This window comes from Rhyacophila brunnea, unplaced genomic scaffold (genome assembly GCF_057557595.1).
Source record: "Rhyacophila brunnea isolate RB1 unplaced genomic scaffold, BYU_Rbru_1.0 scaffold_17, whole genome shotgun sequence".
NCBI classification, from domain to species: Eukaryota; Metazoa; Arthropoda; class Insecta; order Trichoptera; family Rhyacophilidae; genus Rhyacophila; species Rhyacophila brunnea.
In genome coordinates this window covers 11,673,474-11,701,178 of record NW_028232827.1, presented here as the reverse complement: position 1 = coordinate 11,701,178, position 27,705 = coordinate 11,673,474, and the positions used below count along the sequence as shown (strand labels likewise).

The 27,705-nt window shown below is 34.7% G+C and overlaps 1 protein-coding gene across 1 annotated transcript; it reads right to left on the bottom strand.

The window, feature by feature from the left end:
* Positions 1–1,483: 1,483 nt before the first annotated feature.
* Ube4A (Ubiquitination factor E4A) lies at positions 1,484–27,705 on the bottom strand. Its single transcript, XM_085944246.1, has 17 exons — positions 27,624–27,705; positions 25,422–26,088; positions 24,869–24,997; positions 23,689–23,852; positions 21,065–21,247; positions 20,231–20,383; positions 19,418–19,589; positions 18,496–18,637; positions 15,874–16,074; positions 11,673–11,840; positions 10,463–10,586; positions 9,222–9,367; positions 8,934–9,083; positions 7,490–7,733; positions 7,160–7,322; positions 3,085–3,289; positions 1,484–2,754 (listed from the first exon to the last, which is right to left on the bottom strand). Exons 2-17 carry the CDS (start codon positions 26,071–26,073, stop codon positions 2,568–2,570), a joined length of 3,183 nt encoding a protein of 1,060 aa, XP_085800372.1. The 5' UTR covers positions 26,074–26,088; positions 27,624–27,705; the 3' UTR covers positions 1,484–2,567.

Below are 27,705 nucleotides of genomic sequence, written 5' to 3'. Positions count from 1 at the left end.
GTTTGGCTGATGACACAACCACAGCCACATGCGTAAATGCTGATGTCTTTTTTACTGCCTGACAGTGCGTAAAGGGCATAAGTGTAAGACCAATTACAAAAAAAAAAACGAATAATCATTGGTGTGTTGATGACGTCATGAATGATGCACACAGTGGCAAATTTTCAATTAAGTTTTACAATAAATTTAGCACCATACAATATTCGATATTTTTAGATACAACCAAATTATAACAGTAATCGTACACGTCAGTGGCGAAGGGTAGAAGCAGGCTGTGGAGATTCAACATAAATAGAGCACACTACACTTTGTCAGTCATACTTATTTGTTTTCATTGAATTAAGAATAAAAATTACCGATGGAAAAGGTTAGTTTTTAAAATTTAATTAAGCCCTGCTTAGGCCAAACCATAATAGTAGAGTTAGGCTGTGGAGGTCTGATTAAAATAATACACACTTTTTCAGTCATACTTATTTGTTTTCACTGAAGTAAGAATACAAATTGCAAATGGTTTTAAAAATTCAATTAAACCCTGCCTAACCAAACCATAATAGATAAAAAAAATATTTTTCTATCTATAAAATACCTAAAGTTATGTATGATTTAATGGCGTAATTTTGTGGTTTACTTTAGGAAGGGTTTAATTAAATTTTAAAAACTATCTGCAATTTGTATTCATAGTTCAATGAAAACAAATAAGTATGACTGAAAAAGTGTGAAGGCTGACTGACTGAAGATGACTGATAAAGACGATCTGCAATTTGTATGCTTATGGTTCCATGAAAACAAATAAGTATGTCTGACGAAGTTTAGTATGTATTATTTATGCCAGATGTCCACAGCCCACCTCCACCCTTCGCCACCGGTACACATTGTTATATTTACCCAATAAATAGTATGTAACACTATAAGAACACCTGGCGGCTTACCATTACAGTAATTGATAAACTTGATTCTCCATGTTATATCACTCTACATAAATTGAAAACAATACAAATAAAACATCGCTTAATTGTGTCAACTGTCAATTCTTGGTGGATAAATATTATATTAATTAAAATAGAGCAAAATAATATTTATTATGGTACTTAATACACACAATTCAATAATAATCACGAAGGATTTTGTCAACTTAGAATGTTATTTAGATAACAATGTCCTTCTAATTGAACGATATCCATCCTAATCGTAACTAAATTACAGGTATTCCCCGACATGATATTTTTCAACTAAAAGTGAGTTCTCGACTTACAACCATTCGCAATTACGACGAACAAAAAATGGTGCAATCGATTGTGTCATGTATAATTTTTTAAAGAATGTGCAGTTAATCACCGTTTGTGTGCGCTTCTGGACTGTGGTTTACTTTAATTTTAAATATAGATCTTCGAAGGTACGCAGTCTCATTCAGCAAGCACTCAACTGTTATAATAAAATTCAGACAGACAGATTTAAGTCGAAAACTCACTGTATATTGATTTTTGCATATGAGTAGTAAAAAACCTTTTTCAATTATATAATAATTTTAATATTCTGCATGAAACTCACTTACAACTAAGATCTAGGAACATAATATCTCAATCATAAGTTGAGGAATACCTGTGTATGTATTAAATTTGTGAGTGTGGGTGTGAATCCTGCATCTGGAAAAAATCACATGACGTTTTTTTTTTATCAATGTGTGTTTGATCCAGTGAAAGAACACCATGTGTTAGGGAATGGCTAATAACCATTCCTTTAAAAAGTCTGTTGATAACTCTCTGGAGGCCCGTATGCTCCTATTGAGAGCGTGTATGATACTTTATTTTGTAATATTGTAATACAAATAAATATGGTCATTTTTCCTAATGAGATGTCGGTTTTAACCGTTACACGACAAATATTACAATATATTTTGAAAACACGCTGGTTTCATTATTTCATTGCAATAGTATTATAATATAACATCCTGTTAGGTGCAGCACAACAGAAGGTGGCGTGGCGACGGCGTTAATTTTGCTAGCGGCGCAAACACTCCACCAAATATTTCAGAGCACACTAGCCGTGGCTTTGCAATACAGAATGCAGGTGGCCCTTGCACATCTTTTATTATTGATCTTATCGATCTGAAATATTCACTCACTGATTCTCTATAGCCATTAAAAGATGAAAACAATATAACCAATTGATCTACTTTCCGAGATAATTAAAGGCAAGCATTTCACAACATCGCTACTTTGCTGCAAAGTATGATGGGTGGTCTCCAGCTGTATGCAGTGAGGATGTCACGTAAGCCCTATGCAAATTCCACATATTCGCCACGCAGTCTTCTGTGGGCATTCTGCCTTAAAGCTGCCGATTAATTTATTCCTATAAATGTGCACTAACACTGAATAAAACACACATACTATTATCATAGTGAAATTGAAAGAATAATATAGATTCTACCAGAGAGCATGCAGGTGTTATATTGAATATAGCTCTTTGAATAAAAATGTATGCCGGAAGTGACTTTACATGAAACATAATTTTAAACTTCAATCGCAATTAACAATATATATTAATTAGTATCTTACATATTATAATATTTAATTTAAGTGGTTTATTTCGGGGTTTTCCACTTGGGCGATTTGAATATTCTTATCGTCTAGGTGGACTTTTCTCTTTTGGGCGATCCACTCTATGATCTTCTTTCTCAACTCATCATCAGGCTTAATTTGATCCATGGTGAGGGGAGATCTGTTGAACGGGTCGGACTGATCACTCAACAGATGTCTGAAACCATTAATAACATCAATAATTATTTTCTTTTATTTTGTTAACTGTCAATTCATGGTGGAACTGCATTGTATTGTTGTTTTTATTTAATAAAACGCAATTTTTTATAGTACTTATTCCACTTTTAAAAGTATTTATTAAATAAAAACAACAATCAATAATTATTGCAGACTGTCTTACACCAAATCTTGCCCTGATATGCTATATATTGTTTTTTCATTAAAATCTCGATTTCGCCAAAATGGTTGATTCGCCCTTTTTACAAAACACCGATGATATTTAGAATCCATTTCTTTTGGTTGTCTAAATATGTTATTTATTACAGACCTAGCTATTGTTGTTCTGTCGACTGTCGTCCGGGAGCTGGGCAGCATAACTGGATCCAGCATGAGAGTGCTCATAATGGGATCGAGGAATTCATCGGGTGCATCGGTGAGCGCCTCTTCTTCTTCTAGTTGCCGCTGTGCTAGAGAAGCCACTCGTTCTGCCACCGTCTGCAATGGTCCAATCAACTCACCACCGCAGATACGAACTACAAAGGTTAAAAAATCATTAGTTTCGAATATGCCTATGCCTAATCATACTTTATAAATTAGTGGGTTTATGCGTTATGTAGCCGATTTTCAGTTGCGTAACACATAATGCATGTTATGTGGCCAGTGTTGCCAACTGTCGTTGAGAAAAACATGCCAGAGGGGGTATGAAAACAAGCTATTTGACAAGAAAAAATGCTAGATTTTGTGAAAATTAAAATTCAAAACCATTTTTGCCACAAAGTGCAAAAAAATCACACCACATTTTCCCAGAAACTCATGTCAAAAATGACAAAAAATTATTATAATTAATCTAACAACCTAAGTTACTTAAGTAATAATAAGGTAATACCAGAGCCCGATAACCGTCAATAGCCGGGTCTACACTCGGGACTTTTCCATACGTCTCACGAATTGAACTCAGGGCATGCGTCGTCGACCTTGAAATCGGTTCGAAAATGGCCGCCATTTTGTGATGAAAGTACTAACGCACTGCGATCCGATCGGCTTGGATTTCTATTCAACACCCCAGCAACTTCGTATTTTTTCGGTAATATTCGGGTCGTTCGTGCATTTGGCTGTCAGTTGCGTTGTCAATAAATGTATTTATTTGAGTCTATTTGATCATATTGGATGCATTTTAGTATTGGAATATTACGATTTTTTGCAAAATGTCGACTGAAATGATTACAATAGATTTTATTGAGAGTAGGGGCACATTGCGCATTATGGCATATAACCATAAAGACTATACGAACAAACTGAAGCGCAATGATGCCTACATGTTATTGGCAGGAAAATTTGGAATGTCAGTTTTAGGGGTAAAAATAAAATGTTTACGGTTCTACTTTTCCAAGGAGTACCATAAAACAAAGGAAACAAAGAGTGGCGCTGTGGCTGACAACAAGCATGAACCCTCGTGGTTTGCATATGAGACATGAGTCAAATGGCATGTCGATAATAGGGGTTAAAAATAAAATTGAGAGCTTGAGTTCGTATTTTTCAAAAGAGCTCTACAAGACTAAGGAAACAACAATGAGTTGAGCTGGGGCTACAGCAAAAATGAACCCTCGTGGTTCTCATACGAGTCACTGTTGTGTTGTATCGAATATAATATTATTATCTAGTTATTGTAGGTACCTATTCAATGACATATTGTAGTATTGATGTGTCGTATTATGTATAGGTAACGCCCACGGTGGCCGCACGGCTTAAGCGTTAGACTATTATGCCGTGGGTCCCAGGTTCAAATCCTGGGTCTGGCAAGTACACATATTGTTTTTCAATTTGTGTGTGAGTCAGGGTAAGACCTAATAGTTTGAGCAAGTGGCTGATATCCATTTTGCCTTTGACATCCGTGTCAAGTTCTGAAAAAGGACGTTTTTATTCGATTCTGTTGCCCTCATTATTCCGAACAGTAGTCAGAAAATATATTATATCATTAAATTTAAATCTCTTCAACTTAAATTGATGTAATTACAATATACCTAGTATAATTGTAATATTTATTTTGACAATCAGAATTATTCGCATGACGTTTTGGCATAGAATATTTTAATTTCGAGGGTGAATATCCATACAAGAATAAATATCATTAATTTAATACAAAGTGCACCGATAGATGGCACGAAACTAGTTCCATGACTGGTTTGTCGTTAGGACACACTCAAGTATGCTCATTTATTACAAATATGATTGTGATAATAAGTTTAAAAAAATAATTAATATAATTAAGTATTTGTTATTCTAAATTTTACTGTTTTCTTTTAACATTTTACACTCGTTTCCCGTACGCTCCGTGGTGGCGCTGTATTACCGTGAATAATTTTATTCATCACCTGCGAATCTATTTCGATGTATAATCTATGACTCAACGAAGTGTAAGCTGTGATGAACGAATGTAGACAGTAAAACGGATTCATCTCCTCTGCGCATGCACAAAACTTCTCGGTGTAAAACCAGAATTTAAAAGTTGAAGAGGAAGTCGGCGTTGAAGTGACTAAATGGGGACGTAGCTAATGAGACGCTACATGCCTAAGCACACATTAAATTATAATATCTGATACTATTATATAACGCCAAGAATTCTCCTATTGTTTCATTGTTATTTTATTTCTCAAGTACCTACCTACCTTCATTAAATGTCTGAATAAATAAACTAAATATCTAGCTTATTTTCAGCACATTTAAAGCTGTTGACGGCATCAAAAACACTAATAAAAACGCCATAAGCTAGATGCCTATCGAAAAATGCTATATCTGGCAAGAAAAACGTTAAGTTGACAACGCTGTGTGTGGCAAATGTAAAATACACTCTAATGCATGCCAATCAAGAACTAGGAACTTGCTCCTGTGACACTCTGAACACAACTTTGATAGGTGCCCAATATAGCAGAGGATACACCTGCATAATGGATGTGGAGACATGGCAGGCGGTGGAAGGAAACGTAATTGAGTGCCGATCATCCATGTAAACACAAAAGACTAGCACTATTAAAAATATTTTATTATTCTTCACTATTCGTCTTGGGTCATTTGGTGTAGTGTTGCAACATTGGCAACAAGTCCAGTTGTATTTTCCAAATATTCATGGTATGATATAGGTGGGCTTGTCCGGAAATTTGTACGTATGCAATTTGCCATATCACATTTCACTATGGAATGTTGTATCGGAAATATATGGTCGTATATTGAAGACTGTCCAATTTCTTCAGGTCGTATAATACTGAGATAAAATGCATGTCTAAATGAAACAAGGTTCTTGTTGGTTTACAGCAAGCCAGTGGCAAACAAATTTTGAAAATAGTCGATATTGAACATACATAACTTGAAAACACCTCAGATATTATATACCCACCAAAAAAAATTATATTTGAAAAAAAATACAAAACTGTATCGTCAATATATGGAATGTTACATTCTCAAAATCTTGTGAATTATTCATTTGAATAAAAGAAAAAATGGTTTATTATAATAGCCGATATACCTACTGGATTATTTTTGTTAGGTTAATGCCATCTCCTGTCAAAATGCGTCGGTGTGAGATGTATTTTTCTTGCTTCCTGGCGGTATACTGATTATCGTCATCATCTGTGATATTTTGGGACTTGGGAGGTGAATAAATATCACCGGAATAGTCGAAAACGGCGATTTTTATTTAGTTAACATTACTATATGCCTACATATTTATAAAATAATTTTTGGAGCCCGGTATGAATATGTTTACGGTTACGATGATAAAAAGATTCTACTGTCCGTTTTCAAAATGGCTGCTTGACCTTCTTTTCTGCGCATGCGCGCCGAGATCGTTTGCCTTTCGATCCTCCCGCTGCAAATCATTTAGCACTACGAGCGGTCTCGCATCGCTTTTAAGCGATAATTTTACGCTAAAAGCAATGGACAAGAATGCAGCATTGCCGATGTTATAAAATTTTGGTGCCAAACAAGTACAGCGTTGCCGGTTTTATTATTATTTATTTTTGCAATCAACCCTTACTATGTGTCGGCTTGATAATGGTTCGGGCCTCTCTAGATCCAGAGACATCCCCAAATGGGGACCATTCGGGGGTGTAACATTAGGTTAGGTTCAAATAAAATTGGAACATTATTGTTTGCAATGCTTCACGAACAACGCGTAATTTTTTTCATCTAGCATAACAAAGCTCACGGCGAACTGTGCTACGGTGAAATGTAATAGGTGGGGTGGGATGAAGTTGTCTGTTGGAAAGTGCAGGAAGTCGTTTATTGATTTTTACTGATATCGGTATCCAATGCAATGAAGAGCACCTTCAGACAGCTAATACATAACTAGACAAGTCCCGCATTGGACTTGTGGAGTGAAGTAGTATGATTTGAAGGAGAATCGTTACCTAATACATCCTCTGCACTCTTGAAGAGCTGCGGACTGTACGAGCGGCCATCTTGCGACACAGCCAAGCAGAAGCCTTCATTATCTGACAGGTGAACGTAGATGCTGCAAATGTCCAGGACAGTCGCACCCGGGTCAAACTCATAATCCTTGAAATCCTTCACCTGAAAATGAACCGTATAAAATATTGGTGCGGCCAATACAAAATACTATCTCTTCTTGAATTTGAAAATACCATCTTTTTAAATTGATTAAACAATGTCTTAGCATCATGAATTGAAGGTTCTGAAGGAAGATTGAAGGAAAAAAGTTAATATGATGAATATTAAACCTTGAAATTCTTTCTATTTGGCCCCACGAGATGCAGAAGAAAGTAGTTCAGCATGGAAGCGACCCGGTCGACCATGGTGGGGTGGCAGAACACCGACTTGACGTGGCCTGTGAGCCTCTCCAGCGCCTGGATGGTGCCCCGCCCCAGGATGTTGTCAAAGCGAGCTATCTGCGACGTGTGGTGAAGCGTCATATTGTTTTGTTCGCGTTCTTGTGGCGATAGAGCGTCCCATTCATTGTTGTTACTGGAATAATTTAATAAAATACATATTACATAAGATCGACATAGTGAAAATATATGAAATATTTAATTACCGCATTTAAATAACATGCTAATTATATCGAATGGCCAATTAATTAGTGTACAACAGGTGTGCCGTCTGCGTGGAAAAGAAGAAGAAAATTAAAGAATTGGGCACATTTGCGCAACACATACATGAATACAGTAAACTCTTGATTAATCAGTTCTGAATTATCTGGTTAGAGGATTATCCTGGCATCATAAAATGAACAAGGTTTCATACTGGTTTTCATTAAAAGATTCACAACGAAAACAACAAAAGTTATTTTTTATAAATAACATGTATTCAATAATATGTAAAATGTATTAGAAATATGTCTTTGTATTTTAAAACACAGAGGATCCTTGTTATCTGTGGTTAAATGGATCCAAAAAAATACCTTTTAAAGCGAATCCACTTAAAACGAGGACCAAAATTACTTTGTAGATGCGTTTAATTGGGACATGTTTAGAAAAGAAAAAGACGTGGTTCCGTAGATTTTTTTTGAGAAAATGATTGAAGAAGAATGGATAAAAATATTTCAATCACACATAAAAAAAATTTGACGAAATGGTCAGGTTATTAATTTTATTAAATATCAACTATTAGGGTCACGAAAACATACTCGAATAATACACGAATATATACATAATCATTACATGACCCTGCTTGTGTATTAAAAAAATTCGGTATCTGGTATTCGGCACAAGTTATTAGCATACATATTATTTTCTGGATCATAGAATCATAGATTTCCATTGACAAACATTTTGCGTTTATTCAAAATGCGTATCTTCCCGAAATTTTCACAGAATTAAATGATGTATGTTCATTACTGCAAGGAAAAACGTAAATATTTTTTATGCAACAGATAATAATATATTTCCAGTTATGGAGCCAAATAAGATTCGCAATGAAAGGACAAACATTCAACTGTGGCATATTTTTTTTCTTGCGCTAAGTTAAAATATTTAAGGGGTTCCATTATGTTATTATTATGATTCCTCGTGTTTTAAAATTACCTCCTAGAATTCTACCACGTAATTGACAATTTGAGTGTATGTTTAACCAAACATAAATTTTATAATTTAGGCATACCTGCTACATAAAAAAAATAATGAAAATACAATATTAATTTTTCAATAGAGGAAATTTAATATTTACCGTGCAGCCAACATTGTCCGTATTTGCGCCATATTGCTTAGAGCCTCGTCCAATAGAAAAACAGCATCATTCATTAAAAGATTAACAAAGCGTAAGAAAAGGGGTGGAGTCACCGCTTCCATATTAGCTTCGGCTTCATCAGACAGAGACCTACATAACAAAAGAAATAAATAGCAAAAAAAAATGCTCATAGTATTTCATGTTTATCCAATACAAATAATTGACAGTTAGCGACATGAAAGTGAGAAAAATTATTTGATTTATCAAAAAATGTCAACATATACATACTTGAAACAATTTCTATGCTCGTCGATTGTCCATAAGAAGTCCATAACTATGTACATCGGTTGTCTGTAATTGAATTTCTGCTCGAATTGTACGCTTTGACCTGTCACTTCAATTCCAACAAATACGTCCAGTAAACTAGGTATAATCTGCAATGAAACAATACATGACTATTTATTACAATGGTTAATTATTTAATAATCTAGAGCCAGATGCAGAGTTGTCAAATTGCATTAGAAATGTAAACTTAAGTAACCTATCTCTTGAACAGTTTTGTATCTATATCCAGAGTGATACTTATGTAGCATAAGTTGCTTAAACGAAGTACACCGTTATGATGAAGAAGGGTCAGAAGTAATTTTTGAAGATGTATGGATATATCCGTGGCTCCAATACAACTGACTTTCTTTTTTGACATGCTTGCATATTGTGGTTTAAAAATTAAAATAGGTCTTTATTCGGTTACATATTTCATTTCCAACTTATGCGTGGTGTAAATGAAAAACCTGCACATTCTTACTAGTGTTGATCCGTATCACTGATAACTACATATTTAAGTAGGAGGCAGCATCATCATTGTTTGCTCTCTTCAGGTGCAGAACTAACCCACAGCCTTTGGTGTTGCCAATTGGGAGGGCATTAACTGTATTTAATTAAATTATATATTCCACTTAAGTGAGGATAGGTCACTCAATAGAACTCTATTATTAACCACTATAACTTATTCTTTAAATGTAAATGTGATGTGGTGAATGTTTTGAATTAAAAATTTGTGTCAGTTAAAAAAAAATACGAAACAATGCCAAAAAAACACTTCACTAACGAATAAGAGTGTTCTCAAAATATCATAAAGCTTTCAGTTATCAAAAAAACACATGGTTTGACATTTTGCATGAGGCTATTAAATATGTGTTATTAAATGCCCACGGTGGCCGCGCGGCTTAAGCGTTGGACTATAACGACGTGGGTCCCAGGTTCGAATCCTGGGTCTGGCAAGTTCACATATTGTTTTTCAATTTGTGGGTGTCAGGGTATGGACCTAATAGGTTGAGCAAGTGGCTGACATCCATTTCTCGTAAAAAACAAAATCAGTCAATACAAACCTATACTCTGTGTAGGCCCATATGATACTATTAGGATCGGATATGGTCGAAACGAATTAAATAAACCGTAATAACGAGCCGCATTGAAATCACGTGTATTTCACTAATTAAACAAACCTAAATAGGTGTAGTTTTTTTTACCTGAAGTCTATGTGGGTGCTCCTTAAATAGACTCTCTCGGTAGTATGTTCCGAATGCACTGACAGCTGAATCATCATTTCCGTGAACTGGCAACAAAGCCTCTAGGCATTCGGCAAGCTGGGCTCTGAATTAAATTAAGAAAAAACAGTATTATTGAAAGACAATCCTGCTATGTATCATTATCCTGTAAAATAATAGCCGATTGATATTATGTACCCAAGGCTTACCATAATTCTGAAACTCTAAACCGGGACAAGAACGGGGTATAGGGCAAAGAAACAAATTTAAACACCAAGAATTGTTTTAATTGTATGTACAAAAGACTGGAGAAGGTCTGCTGAATAAATTAAAATTATTTTATTTATTTATTGTACCAGTCGTACTTCTCGCTGGAATGAACTTTTTTCGCACCCTTCCCCGCTATCTCATTACATATATGCTACTATGGCCAATCATGATAATTTATTATTGACAATAATTATTCATACGCGGAACAACAGCCGGGACAAAATGCCAAACCGGCAGGGACGCCGGGACCAATGTCTGAAACCGGGACGTATGGTAAGCCTATCCATAATCTTCTTTTGATGATATATGATAACGTATCGTCAACTGTAAGTAGCGTGGGGTGACTTTTGAATGTAGAGAGTCTTCAGGTGCAGTAAAACCCCGTTAATACGAACACGGTTAATTTGAACAATTTTACAAAATTGGAACAAAACAGTTTTACTGTTTTTTGCCATACATTTTGTATTTCGTAATTAGAATTTTTTTCGATTTTCTGTCTCATCGATTTCGAATTAACGAATTTTATTATATGAAGGTTCTAAAAATATTGATATTATAGAACCTTTGGAAAAACTATTATATCTACATTATCGATAATTTCTAGAGACGCTCTACATCTACAGCATCTATGGACCTCACGCCACTGATTATCAAAATAAATACACCTTTTAAGTAACATCTTTGCTAATATTATGAAAATTAGATTCCTGCACTCTGCTCGGTCCGCTGCTTTCATTCTCCGATCGACCACTCTCAACACTCACAGGTCTCTCTGCGGACATCAAGCCACTGAAGTTTCCCGCACTCCGTTTTCCTTCTGGATCATTAAACATGTGGCGCTTTATGCAGATGTTGAGTGTTGATAAATCTATGTAAGAACTTGTCGAGCTTATGATAATAGCGACTTGCGTGTAATAAATACCTTCTGTGAGGATTTCTCATTCTCTCTGCGGATCCCATGAAGACTAAGATAAGTGACATGACAGCTTCGAGGAGGGCCGACCCTCTTTCTTCCATTACTTCCAAGCTGAATCTCCGCAATGCTCGCACGTAACCTATCACGTTTTCAACTACAAACTCGGGAACGCATCTGTAGAACAGAAAAATAGACGATAATATAAAAAAATCTATTATGCAAAATTATACAATAAAGTATCTTCCCACATCTTATATAAAATAAAGTATGTAAAAATAGTTATGTGTACCAACATGTATGATGTACATATTTTTAAATAATTTTATCATTTACACACGGCACACCGGTGTGCCGCGAGACGATGCTAGGTGTGCCGCGGTGCATTAGTTCCAAAGAAAAACACAAATAATTTTGTATATTATACAATACTTATTTAATAGCCAAATTTGAGGACATGGCTGGTAATTTATATTTGAGCACCTGCATGGACTTAATAAAACAATGCAAGGTCAGAATGAAAATATATTGATGTGGTCTGATAAATTAGGAGTTAATACAAGGATCTCGACAAATGTACCAAAGGACCTACCAGACCACCATTGAAAACAAACAATTAATTTTGGATCCGTCTCAAAAACATTTAACTTTGCTGCAAAAGAAATTTCATCATTAATTTCATACAATCAACACGACTGGATTCGAAACCCTTTTGCAATCAATGCCGAAAATTCTATAGAAGCGCTTTCCCTATAAATTCGAGGAATTGATTGAATTGAGAAACGACGGGACGCTAAAACTGAACTTCACCGATGTTCCATATGCTATTTTCTGGATTTCGGTTAATAAAGAATATCCTCGGATTTCCGACAAAGCTATCACAGTTCAGCTCCCATTTTCTACGACATATCTAGGTGAGAAAAGTTTTCAACTCAATTTATAATTAAAAATAATAAACAGTCTTGCTTGAAAGGTCTTGACCGAGAATGTGTTGCTCTTTCAAATATCAAGTCAGAATATATAAAACTTTTAAGTTCATTGAAAAGCAAGCTCAGTTATCACATTAATTAGTTAAGGACCAAATACACTCTATGACGATCGGGCACTAAATACTACCAACATGACGTTTGACAGACATTATGGTTGGTACGTCTTCGATAAATATATTAGGCTATGAGTATTCGCGACCGTCAATCTGTCAAATGAAAATCGAAATATGATCGAAATACATCAGCTGCATATCAGTTGGCTTGCTAGGTTGTAGGTAGTGAGATTTGAAACTACCTAAGTATACTTATTAACTATTTTGTTCTTGTCCACATCGTATTATAATGCCGGCGAATGTAGGAAATCCATGGATGCTACCATAATTTAATAAGAAAACAAGAAGTTATCATGTACCTATGCTTGCCGCGTGAAGATTTCGATGGGTGATTATTAAAGGTTGAACCCATGAGCCTCTTATAAAAAAGCCGTATGAAATCCAGTGAGCGATTGGCAATAACATTGCGTTCCAAGTCCTGAACTATTTCAAGGGGGGCGTATCCGGAAATTTGTACGTAAACAGTTCACCGCAGGACACATATTCGTGCGCCGCAGTACGTGAAACATGAGTTTGTGTAACAACTAATCAAATGACAAGACCTTCATTGAACATTTCACCGTGGAGTATATTTGTACGTATGCTACAACATGTGGAGATGTCTCTACTAGGTTAGGTTAGGGTTAATCTAATTGGAACAGTACTATTTGCAAACTATCGCCGCATTTTGTAAAATATGTACAAATGTATTCCACGGTGAAATGTTCAACGAAGAACTCGTCATTTGATAAAATGTTATATGAACTCATGTTTCACGACTGCGGCGCACAAATAAGTGTCTCACGATGAACTGCATACATACAACTTACATATAACCTAAAGGGGGGGGGGGGGGGGCTGATAGGGCTCTAGCCTGGGGACCTATGCTTAGGGGGGGTGGCATGGCAGGTCAACCAGATAAGTGAGATAAACACAAATTAGAAATTTGCTCTATTAGTAAAAAAAGTTGCCTGCGGAGCTATTTTACTACGCTGGTATAAATATTTTAAAACATGCGATTGTAGGATACAATTTATTATTATTGTGTCAATACTCGACAAATAATTATTCTTAACCCGATAATTAACCATAACTCCAGTGGATGTATTAACCCTTAGACTGCGTATGGCATGTAAACATGCCATAGACTTTATCTCGTATTTTTGACCAAACTAGAAGAGACACTTGTGGATAATATGCTTTAAAAATTAGTTCAAACCTTTAGGTAGACATATCAGGCAACAGATCATAAAAATGTCAAGTAAAACACAAGGAAATATATTTTTGAAAAGAACACTCGTTATTCAGTTGTTTGAATCGCGCGCCATTGCGAAGACGGGTGTACTATATGCGTCACCAGGGTTATCAAAACAAAACATTGGTCATGCATCGAAAAGTGTGCATCGATAATATTTTTATTTACCTTTTAATTAATTATTATGATTACGTTAGTGTTATGTATTTTTTCTTAGTGATTTGTGATCTCGAAAGAAACATATTGAAGATTTGTTTTTAGTATTTTTTGTCATTATAAATATATGTGAAATAATTATTTCACCCGCCAAAATGTCACTACCACATAATATTATCGAAGAAATAATGCTGGAAAATATTTTATCGATGCACAGCTCTCCAGTTGTTTGGCTTTGTTCATTGTTCCATGTTTGATATTTACATTATTATAATGGGTAATAATTTATATTTTTTATGTGCCACGAAACTGTGTTAGCTCTGTTCACATGCCTGGCGATTATTCGACAGGCCCTTTGTACAATTAAAAAGCCGATGGCGCCTCATAAATTATATTATAATAGTATTTTAGTAGTGCGGTAATTATTTTTAGTGTTTTATTCTCCAAAACATCCTTATGAATAAGTGGATGACAACATTATTTTATGGTGACGAAAATAAATATAGGTTCAGAATTTGAAACGGTAATAAAATTTGAGTTTACGACTTACTAAATGCGATAAGCGATAACCCACTGATTATTCCACAAGTGATTTAGTAATATATCTGTCATAGACCGTAACCAACTACACGGCAGCATGTATTCAACACAGCCCTGTGTATAACAAATACAAACGCGTCGAATTGCTCGGTAGTATGTGTAGAAACCATGTATGTGAAGACTGGACGGCCGCCATTTTGAACGCGCGGTCAAAGCTTGGATAATTTTTAACGTCTTCACTTTCTTCGATTTATTTTAGTGAGAATGTAACGAATATAGTTTATTTCTTGGTGCATTTGGAATAACTGATATATAGTTCATCTAATAATCAATTTTTGAATTTTGGAATCGATCTGTTTTAGCTGTAGTGACCGTTTTAACAGATCAGTTGACTGAAAATAAATTCCCGCGAAAATGGCTCGCAGCGAAAGGGTTAATAAATACAAAAAATCGCTAAACATACAATCAATAACATTAATTTTACTTCGAACACCATTTAAAAAACGCTATTTTAGAGTATGCAGGGTCCATGTTTTGGTGTATAAATTGTTTTACGTGTGATGTGCTGCGGAATTCTGGGAAGACCTTTAGTATGCCGTGGGTGAGAAAAGGTTGCGGAGCACTGATTTATAGCACTAAAACCCTTGGCAGGTTTTGGCCTCCTCCAAAAACTTATTCCATCTTGGACGATTCAGCACCGGGAGCTTTCCAATTGATTTGGCCGACCATTTTTAAATCTCCCATTAAAAAATTTAATGGCTACTTAATCACTTATTTGTAAATGTATGCACCGCGGATAAAGTATTCCCAGCTTTATTTTTATTTATTATTGAACCTGCTCTCAGTGTTCATTAATATTATTCACAAAATTCTCCATTAAGTGTTTTAATCATTCCTTTTTGGTCTGTGTTTGCATAGATAATTAGTACTCAATACAATCTTGCTCATTTCTTAGTTATACGAAAATTGACTGACTAGCGCCGACTTAATTAAATAAGTACTGCTATGCATAGGGGCCTAAATATTATAACTTTTTGTGACTACCAAAAATAACAATTATCCAGTGATACACAAATAATGCCGCCAATAAAAAAGATTATCAAACCTCACAGTTTCGACTGAGTTTAATATAAATGCTATAACTGTCTGAATTGTATAAATGCACCAAACAAAATTACCTTAAAGTCTCTGGGACTTCGGGGGGGAGGGGGAATTTGAGCTCTAGCACCGTCATGGGCGCATACGACTCCAACACAGGCGAGACCTTCGGCGTGCTGTGGGTGGCGACCTGCACCAGCCACGTGCATGTGGCCGCATGAAGATTCGACAATAGGCAAACATATTGAGGCTCAAACAATACTACTTGAAGAGTTACATATCTGAAAGAAGAAGAAGAAGGCATTACATTATTACAGGTTATCGATGTCAGAAAATGAATATGTATTATATTATATGTGTATCTTCTTTTTCCTCTATCAACATTTCAGATTCTCTTGGGAGTTGCGTCTGTAACGAGTCCCAAACATCTACAAAATCTAAGAAGTTTGCAATTCATGCAAATAATTCATCCCCTTTTGGTTACTGCTTGTATTGATAATCGGTACTTAAAACAACCTTGACTTGTCTGAAACTATATCGTCACCTCAATACTACAACTAGATAACTTGATTTTCACTGTTTTTGAGATAGCTATTGAATATGATTCTACATTTCCTTCTCTACAAAATGATAAAACTAGAAAAGTCAGAAGTTAATCGGAACTGTGTTAATTTTGTGTTTGAAATATTAGATAACTTTAAAACCATAAATGCATTAAATAAATAAAATAATAATATCTACACTATTTTTAATTCATACAATTGAACATTATTTAATTGTTCCCAATTATACAAGCACAATTTCCCATTTTTATTTCAAATAGTTATAGCCTAGATTTATTGATCAAGTACCTAAAGTTTAAATTTCATTTTCCCAACAATGACCAAATCAGAGTTATCTAGTTGTAGTATTGAGGTGACGATATATTTACATGAGTTTTTGTTTACAAAACGTAATTAATTGACAGCACCTGTCATTTTAATTTTAATTTCGCCGTCAGTAGTGTCATCAGCTGTTTATCGTTATGTGCAATTCCTATTTTTTTTATTTATCTGAAAATCAGCTGACCAACACATAAGTTCAGATATTTAAATAGAATTTTTGACTCTAGTATTTTTCTACATTTTAAAACACCGCTTTAAAACAAGAAAACATTAGTTAACTACAAAATAAATTGTGCACTCATTCTCATACAGACAAAAACTTTTGGCAAACTTCCAAACTCTTCAACGGCAAACACAAAGGATTACGAGTAAAAGACGCTTGTCAACAAAGACTTGACCTTGTTTTTTGATGATAAAAACAAACAAAACAAGCTCTATTGCCAAAATACCGTCGGATTACATTGAAAAAAAATATAAATATTGTTTATTTTTGTAAATTGGATGGATTAAAAATAGGAATCTATTTAAAATTAGTTGTTTGAAAACAAAATATCGAACATGACTGTTGAAAAATATATTACTAAGCAGAATTTTCTTTTATTCATAACATAAACATCATCTTCACAGTATGAAGTGAATGTAACCATGACAAGTGAAATAATTCTTGTAAGCATATTTTGTCATGATGACCTGTCACTTGACGATATCTATCTGAAGGTCTATTTCAACTCCAAAATCATGCAAAATTGTAATAAAAATGCTATGATCTATTCTGTGCGTTTAGTACGAAATAACACTTTTAACAGCAGTTCCACCGGGTGTGTTATTAGATAACCACTCAAGCATGCACGACATTGGTCATACAAGTTAGAACCTCCAACGAAACATGGGTAGCACCAACAATAACAGGATTCGCCTTTTAGATAACTGTTTTGCACAAAGAATATGGCCGTAACATAGTACTGTGGGGTAATCTCGGATAGTAGTATTGTGTTTTTGGTGTATACCATAATAAAATTATTGTTCACCCTACGACAACTTGAAGAGCTCTCTAGCCACCCGTAGAAAATTCACTTACACTACCATAATTGAGAATAAGGTTCGATAGATCAGGAAGGCAACAAAAAATAGCGGGAGAGGCCGAATGTGACAAGCCGTTATACAGGAATAATGTAAACACGGTCAGTGATAGCGAACATAAACAATATACAAATTAACCCTGCCTACCTTTTTCATAGGGAAACAAATATGTAATAATAAAAGTATGCCCTCACTACACATATTTTTCTCGTCCCAATGTTTTTTACAAGAATGATTTATTGATAAGTAATTTGGCACATCAATGTTGGAATTCATGTTGCTATTGACTCTACAACTACATAAAAGAGTTTTTATCAGTTCCAACATAGCTACACATTCTTAAATAGAGCATACAAATTTCCACGGAGTTGAGATTATATTAACATTTGTTTTTAGAAGTTATAATTTAGCCTACTATGATCAGACGCAGATTGAAGAAAACAGTATGTTTTTGTCAGATGTGGGGTCAGACGAGTCCGGAAGCCACAGCTTTAGAGACAATATCTCTATTAACTATAACACCAAGGTGTCTGTTATTGATAGCCACTCAATTATTTTAAATTCTGGAAGGTGAGAAAATAAAACAATAAAACAACGTTAGTCGGTCTTAACTGATACTAATATGCTCTTTGAAGCAATGAGTATAATATGAAATATTTTAACAAACTCAAGACTGCATGTTGCATATGATTATTTGGCTGGGGGGCTTTGGGGGATGACATAATTTCAATAGCCTACTTTTTCATGTCATTTTGAATGCGTTCTCGGAGAGCTTCGACGACGTTCTGCTGCATTTGGGCGACGGCGTCCGCAAGAGCTCTCTGGGCGTGATTCAAATCACGGTTTAACGTAGTCAGTCTCTCAATTGCAACACGGTAGCCTTCAAAATAAGAAATGATAAGTGTGAAGTAATGAAATAAGATGTAATAAAATGGATTTATTAATTAAAATATAACACAACATTCATAAATTCTGAATTGAATATAATATATTATGTCACAACTTTCACCATATTTAAAACACAGATGCAATGAACAAAGAAAAGTCCCTAAAATTTATGATGATTTGATGTGTTTATCCAAAGAATTTGGACTCTAGATAGAAGTCTTATACGCATTTCGTATTAAGAATTTTGAAGACAGTTTAATTTTTTAATCAAACGATTATACATGTGGTTGTATTGGTAACAAGCTCATTTTTTCCTATTTCTATTGGCAGCCCATAAAACAAAATTGCACCTGGTGTTCTCATTTTGTATTTGAAGTCTGTTGGTTTATTTACATAACCTTCGTGTGCATTTCACCGTGTTTTGTGTTAAGATTCATCTTAAAAATAATGGTCAATGTTTTCCTTTTGGCTGCCTATAGCTAAATTTTATTTTATAAAGTCTGCATTGATACGGCAATATTATATGAGATGTGCATAATGTAAAACTGAAGTCGAATTTACTTATATAGTATCTAATCCTATGAATTGGGTATGTAATTAACTAATTAGGTGAATTTTAAATATTATAGTGGAATGACATAGTAAAGATGTGAAGTTCTCTTCAAATGAACTTGCAACCGGAGGTTCTTTTTTTGCTTCTATTTTATTCGCTCCATCTTTACAGAAAAAGTTTTTCTCAAAATCTTTGCATGATATATCTCATTTCAATTACCTAAGTCGAGTGATTTGTGCGCTAAGAAAAAGCATTCAGTCATGAAGTTATAATTCTTGGCTGTGGATCTGGGCAGAGCCTCCGCCCCATCTGTTATCTCTCTCGGTGGAACGATGCACGTCTCCTTCGACAATCCTTTCATGCTGACACCTTTCTCTTCTCTTTCCTCGTCCTGATAATAAAAAAGAACAATATATTAGATCGCGTGTAGGACGCGAAGACAGAGAAAGAATTGCGCCATGCTCTTTCAACAATGTAAAGAATGGAAAACAACCAATCCAAATATATCATTCATAATATGCTCATAAGAAATAGTAATTTATCCCTTTTTTAAATCCCATAAAACAGTCCACTAACATTGTATGAGTAGCTCTTTTTCTATCCCCACCTTACAGAATTAACAATTAAAAATGAATATAATATAAATTAAATAAATTAAGAATTAAAATAAATGATTCTAATTAAAGGAGTGATTTATGCAGAACAAAGAAAAAACATGTTCGGTACATCATGTTAAACACGATAATTCACCTTTGGCCAAATTGTGGGCTGGCTGTTTTCTGTATAACTACACTCGATTCAAGTACTTACTAATTCAATTCAGACTGGCGATAATTATAGTGAGTATTACATGCACTCAAAAAAATGTTAAAATCAGGTACTCGTATGTAATAAGGCTCATCACATAAGCGAAACACCTGTGGTAAAATAATCGTTACGTGTAGTGAATAGGTACCAAGTGATACATTTCATAAATTGCCACAAAACAGTTGAATAAATATGTCAGTGAAATTATCATTGAAGACGAATTACCTCAACAGCGCAATATGTGGGGTCAATTTTCAGGGATTTTGGATCGTTTGGCTTTGAGCAAAATGGCTGACAGAGTCTAAGAAGGACGGCACTCAGATTCAGCATGAATGCATCAGACACGCAGTTCATTGACTCCGGAGTCATTGCCGAAACCTAAAATATAAGAATAACAAGAAATTATAACCATGGCATTGTAAACAACCGCCAAAACACTATAAACAATATCATTTATAATTGAAGGAAATCTTTTTACACGCAAAAATTAACAAGTACAATGACGTCATGACCACAACTTTCAGCAATCTTGACGCCATCTATAAATAAAATTTAGTAATATTGTTATATGTATAAATACGTACTACATTATAAGTATGAATCGAAAGTTTAGGCTTGAAAGAGGTGAGAGACAGGGCGATACAACAGGTGCAATCTAAACACTGTCGGTGATACCAGCCATAGAAAATAAATACACTACCTACGCCTGATTCTAGCAAAAGGGAAGGAATCAGATCAGCGCACCTTAATTACTAAGTGGTACCATAACAATTGCTTTAAATAAAATTACAAAGATGGTAGCCTTCTGTTGACAGAATCTAAAACACTCTGATCAAAAAAATCCGCATGGTTCAAGTACGTTTGAGATTTTTCCAAGATACATATTTAAAAAATAAACATCGCCATCGTAATAAAAGTTTATTGCTCGACATGTTTTTTCGGATAGTAAATTCGGTCGACCAACACTGGCAATATTTGTGCATACCATATTATCACAAAAAAAGGTTTTAGATAAAAATACCTATGGATCGATTACAAAAAATAGTATCAGTTATTTACCTGTGTATTCCAAAGCTTCCCCCTAGATTTATTACTGTACAGACAGTCACTGAGCCATTTCAAGATGCCTGTTTTGGTCTGAGGGTTTGCCTTCAGCAGGGCTAAAAATATCCTATGTAAATTGTCATGCAGGTGTTGAAAGGCAGGCCACAATGTGTTGTTTGCTATGCTCACGTTGGAGGCCTGGAAATATAAATTATACTCATCTAAATTAGCTGCAAGTTATTTTTCATTGCAGTTTCATACGTAGCGAGCTTCACATTTGTGTTCTGTGATTTATTTGTCAAGCCCGTGCCATGAGATAATAAAATCTTTCTCCGTCGTGTCATGTCCTTAACAGAGTGTCGCTCCGCAAGTTGACAAAGGTAAAAACGGTGTAGCCTTAGCTAGCATACATTATTTAGACCAGGGGTTCACAAACTTTTTCATCAATTTTGAAATCAAAAATAACGCAAAAAAAAAAAATATTTCATTGTATTATATTGTCGGTCCCTATTAAAAGAGTCGGATCTGAAATTTTGTCATTTTCGGATTAGTAAAAGTTATTTAAACACTTTATACATTTATACAACAATTTGAAAAATTTCGAGATATTCAAGTTAAAAATGACGGATCTACCGAGAGTGTCCGAAAGACAATGTCGGTTCTTACCAACCGACATTGTTGGCTGGGCGTGGGTGAGCAAGATCTGACAGTTGCTGCTATGTTCACCGGACAGACGGATGTTTTTATAAACGTTTAGAAAAGTTTCTATAACCCGTATTTTTATTCATTATGGCAAGCAATAGGCCACAAAGAATATTTGATGAAACATCTTTGATTGCTCGTACTGAAAAATAGCATTTTGCAGATCCGACATTTTTAATAGGGACCGACGATATTTTTAACTAAATATACATTATTATTACTCTAATAATTAGCTATAAGACTAGATATTAACTGAGCCTGCGCCGAACCCCCCTCACTTCGCACATCCGCATACAGAAATATCAAAGTGTCTGATCATTCATTCTCGCCAAGGATATTTAATTTTAAATGTAGTTTTTATTATCCGATATGAAGAAAAAATAAAACAGATTTAACATAAATCTCACGGGACACATCAAAAAGTCACGCGGGACATAATTGGCCCACGGGACACACTTTGTGAACCCCTGATTTAGACAATCAATCACAAATATTATTATGGATTTGCGGATATTAAAAACAATATTAACCTTAAAGTATATATTTTAATCCACTAGTTAATAACATAATATAATCACAATACTTTTATAAGTTCAGAATAATATTTAGTTAGGAGTGATTTTAATTTGGTCAGCATTGCCATTGTAATATACATAACACAAATATGTAACAACAGGAAAGTAATAAAATTAATCAAAGCATGCCATCAAACAACATCTTGCCATTCTTTTTTATATTTTAAAACAGCGTTCAAACCAATGCAGAGAATATACATTTAAATACAGTTACCAAATCGATCATACTAACAACGTTTTAAGTGTTCTACTGAGCTACAAGGTTCTAAGTGTGAGGCCTCAGTGCCAGTGTTCGGCGCAGCGTTGACCGTTTTGCGCAACTCAAACGTATAACCGTATAATCAAAAAAAGACATTGTCTACGAACATTTTCACACACGGATATATGTTTGAGTTGCGCGTACACTTAGTGTCAGAGAAACAAAAGTAACAATGAGGCAGCTTAGAATACTACTTCATTGTTAGGTTTGCTTTGTCAAAAATAAACACTTGGAACTTTGTAGTATAAAAGTGCGGCCACACCGGCAACAAGTCGCGTGACAACTCGTTAAATTTTACGATAATTATCATAATTGCTTAAGAAATTTTACGATAATTATCATGCTTATCGTAAAATTTAACGAGTTGTCGCGCGACTTGTTTTCGGTGTGGACCCGGCATTAGGCTCGCGAAATGTTGCAATACAAAAAAGGTTGCATTACTGTTTCTTTGGTTATACTAATAATTGTTGCATAATACCCCGTTTACACGTGCATGGATTTACTGTTGACAGTAAGCGTTATCGCGGCCATAACAAGGAAATGTATGGATAAACATGTATTATCTTGCAGTTGCATTGCATGCATGAATCAAAAAAGTTTGGAAGCTTCTGAATTTTCATGCGACAGTAGGATTTTTTCGATCTGCGCCTGCGTAGTAGAATGATAGTGGCGAACCTGCCGGCAAAAAAACAAACTACGAACAAATTTTCAGGTTGACCGATTTTCACTACCTGTCAAATAGTACGAAATAGTAACATAAAATGACTACTATTGCTGCCAGTAAATCCATGCACGTGTATAGACGCTATAATCCTGTGCTATTGATGTTTTGAACCTGTTGCGGAATCCACTCTAAAAGTTAATTATATATTTTGATACATCAATCGGTAATGATGGCAAGATAATATTAGAACAAGAATAGACATATTATGTATTATGATAAAGAGGAAGAACCCAGAGGATATCAAAAGGATATCTTGGACAATGCAGAGTGAAGTACACAAATCTAGCAGTGGATCAAATAAGGTCCAGATGCTTTTAATCAAGCTTGAATATTGTCATCAAAGACAGATTTGTAATACAGCATGAAATAATTTGATTACCTGATCAAAGGGAGTGTCAAAGAAGGCGCATTTAGCGGTAGGAGTCTTCGGGAGAGCAGATACCGCCAACAAAGATCCAAGTAACGTTTCCTGATATCCACGTCCCACTTTAATGTTGGACAGCATGCATGTCTCAAGTAATATGCCAGCCATGTACCGATGACCTAACACAGAAAAAAAATTGTAATTAAAAAATATTGGTATCAATCAGGGAACACAGAATTAATGGGAACTGAAATACGCAACGGGTGTGGAGTAACAGGCAACCGATTTCGAGTGTGGAAGAATATGGGATAAACAAAAATACGTCACTCTAAGCTTGTCCTTCGTTCTGACACCTGCTCTCGGTTTATGCACTGACGCTCATTCAATATTGGTGTATTTGAAGGTTGCAACACACAATATTGCACGTCTGTGTTTCATTTTCGTAGAACATTCACACATTCAAAACTCTGCTTCAAAATGTAGTGTATTGGGATATAGCCTATCTGAATTCTATTTATTAATCTGTTCTGTGGTATCCAGAAATGGAGACAGAAAAGATCACTATTGTCAGTAATATTGAAGATTTACAGATTATCAAAAAAACGGAGAAAAATGATTTTTTTCTAACCCTTTTAATGTAGAGATTAATGACTCAACAATACTACTTATTAATAAATTTGCGAACAAGTATTTTCTACTATGAGTTTTAGAAAGCACAAAATTTATTTGCAACTAACTAAACATCTGCATTTTTCAATTTATATTTTCACTTCATAGATTAATATTTTGATTTTTCATTGCGTTTGTTTCATATCACACACTTAAAATATTTCTGTATTTTTAAAGATTCAGTCTCTTATTCTTGCAATGAAACTATTGTTAAAACTAAAAGTTGAATGAGGCTCGTAAGTCTGAAAAAGTTGCCGATCCCTGATAAATCCGAAAAAAAACTTCTATGTGAACTGGAATCATTCTACAGTGGCACCATGAGTGATTAGCATGTTTCCATCACATTATACCAAAATAATTGCGAATGGCTTTTACCATAACAATGATGCTACTGTCGACTGATTTCAGTCTACCTAATCATTATTAAATTTACTTTACATTAAAGAGCTACACAACCCAGGTGGGCAAGCGGTGGAGAATAATCCAAGCACACAATATAATACTTAATAATACAATAAATACGTACCAGCAAATAGATGCAATGCAGGGAAAACGTAAAGGTCGAGGCTGACTAGATTGGACTTTGCCACGTCCTTGTGGATGGATTTCAATACAAACAGCAAAGAATGGTGTAATTGACCTAGTGATGCTTCGCCTGAAAACAAATGTTGAAAAATTCATTACTAAAAATACAATAAAACCCTGATTGTACATTTTTGAAGGGACCGACAAAAAAAACGTAAATAAAGAGAAAAGGGTCAATGTGTTCTTTCACTGTTTCGAGAATGTTTCTTTTCTCCTGAACTGACAATGTTTTTCTTCGGAAAGACTCAAAAGAAAAGACACAAAAATACTATCGCATTGTGTAAGCTTTTTCTTGGGTACTGCAGACATGTACTTGTATAAATATAAACACACAAATGCATCTGAAGTTCATTCCAATGATTGCCATACATTAAATTGAATGTGTTCAAAACAAATTGGTTTTTTAATATCATATAATTTTAATACAATATTATGTTCTAATTCAAATTTTACAAAACCATATTAGCAGTGATATAGCATAAATTAAAACTTACCTTCTAATAGAAACTCCTCCACAAATTCCAAGACGAAGTCACTACAAGAAACATCCTTGTCTTTAAATAGAGCTAATAATTGATTATCAAGATCTTGTCCTTCAAACAGATCCGGCTGTTGTACAGCGGTGACCGCATTTCTGAAGATGAGCCTCTTCATTTTAAGCAAAGCCTTTTTTTCACAATCGTCTTTGGTCTCCATATAAAGCATTATATTCCGATGGGAATTGAACAAGTAAGTGATAACGTTTTTCTGAATAACGTCTGTGGTGAAGTTTTTACTATCTTTAGGAATAACCAATCTGGATGGGTCGGGTAAAAGTAGCCGCTCAAATAACGCCTGTTCCAAGAGGTCCAGATCGATTTCAGTTTTGGGCGCCTCGCACGTTGCCAATTCATCCAAATACACAAGCTGATCACAATACTTGCTCGATGATGCTGCATCTTTGTTGATTGTGAAGTAAAATATGTTTTCTACTAAGTAATTAATCTTCGATTCATCGGTCTCCATCCTCTTTTTGGGGGGAGCCGATTCATTTGGATGTACAACCGATGACTGGTCAATTGTGTCTACAGGTTGTGCACCATTTGCCTGACCAGCAGCGGAAAATAGACCGGAGAACGGATTCGCCTCCGCGTTTTCATCCGTCATGATTTAATATGTCTCCTGAAACAATCGGAAAAAATAATATGTAGTTAATTACATGGCATCACTGTCATTAAAATGTAATTAAACGGTCTTAACCGAAATTAAGTTATTATACACAAAATGGCAATCTGCATCATGGTGTTTATGCTCCAAAAATATTGTACCTCCAGATAGCTGATAGAGAATTCGAGTTTTTCAACTTTATTTTCTCTAAACATGCAGCATTGACATATTGCAATAACACTCTTATACGCAAGCAGGGAGCACAGTCGATTTAAATGGATAGCTTGTATAGTATGGCAGTTTTTGCATTTCTGTAGTGCTGGTCGAAGGGAATAGATTGCGAGGGTGTGCACCTTCCTGATGGAGAGATACGATCAAGAAAGCAACTGAATTAACAATGACTGAAGCAACTCAGCTCAGGATCGCTCTAGATGGAAGGAGATTATTGGCAATGCCTGTAATTTCAGTGATCACCATCCCAAGTAAAGAGGCAAAGGATATGCTTATACTGATGGATCTAAACATTGTTTACATATTAGATATTGGTAAATGTGCCGCAGAGGTGGCCATGAGATTTTACAACTTTCTTTTTAGACCAAACCAAACCTAACCTAACCTAACCTAATCTAACCTACCCCAACCTAATATTACCTCATATAATCTTAGTTTGTGATAATGGTGTATCAAAATGTATGAAAATTTCAAATTTTCAATTAACGATTATTGGATCGAAAAGCCGATGCGCCGACAGAAAAAGGTATTTATTATAATTGTCTACATGGAATAAACTGTTTTCGTAAAAAAAAAAATATAAAAGTTCATGGCTACCGCTGCGGCACAATTACCTAGATATCTAGTGAAAACATAATAAGAAGGATAATGATAGATAATTCGATCATCCAAATCAGAAATTTTATACATTTTAAATAGATCGCATTAGATGACATTTATTGTGTATATTGTGATCTAGCATGTTCCATTAATAAAAATTTTCGATATAATCTACAATTTTATTTATATTTTTTGCCACCATTACTGGTGTAATCGAAAGTAATACGTTTGATTTCAAATTGGAAAGTATTTATTAAAAAATATGATTGAGCTTTTGCATGTCAGCCAAATAAACAATAAGATAATCCATGTAAAATACTAAATATTTATATTTTTCCATGCAAATTTACGGTAGGTTTTTATTTTTAATTTAACAGGACGTCTAGTTTCATTGCTATAATATTATTATATCGTAAGAGTGACAATTAAAATAATGGATTCTACCATGATTGAACAATTAATTAATACCACCCACAAAGAAAAGTTGTTAGCTGTATAAATAATATCTAATTATCATGCATAATAAAAACTCAAATTGGCAAATATCTGTGGCAAAACACTTTCATTCTGGCTGATGGTATCAAAAAGTTAAGACCTTATCACGATTATGTCAACAATGAGTGGTATAATGTATTGTAACAAAGTGATTATCGTCAGAATTGATAACTTTAAAGACATGACGAATTATTCTATGATAAACGTTCATATAGAAATCATACCTGTAATTTTATTATTGTTGAATGATTACAATTTCAAAATTAATAATATCAATGTGTCGAAACCAGTTGTCATCCACACAGT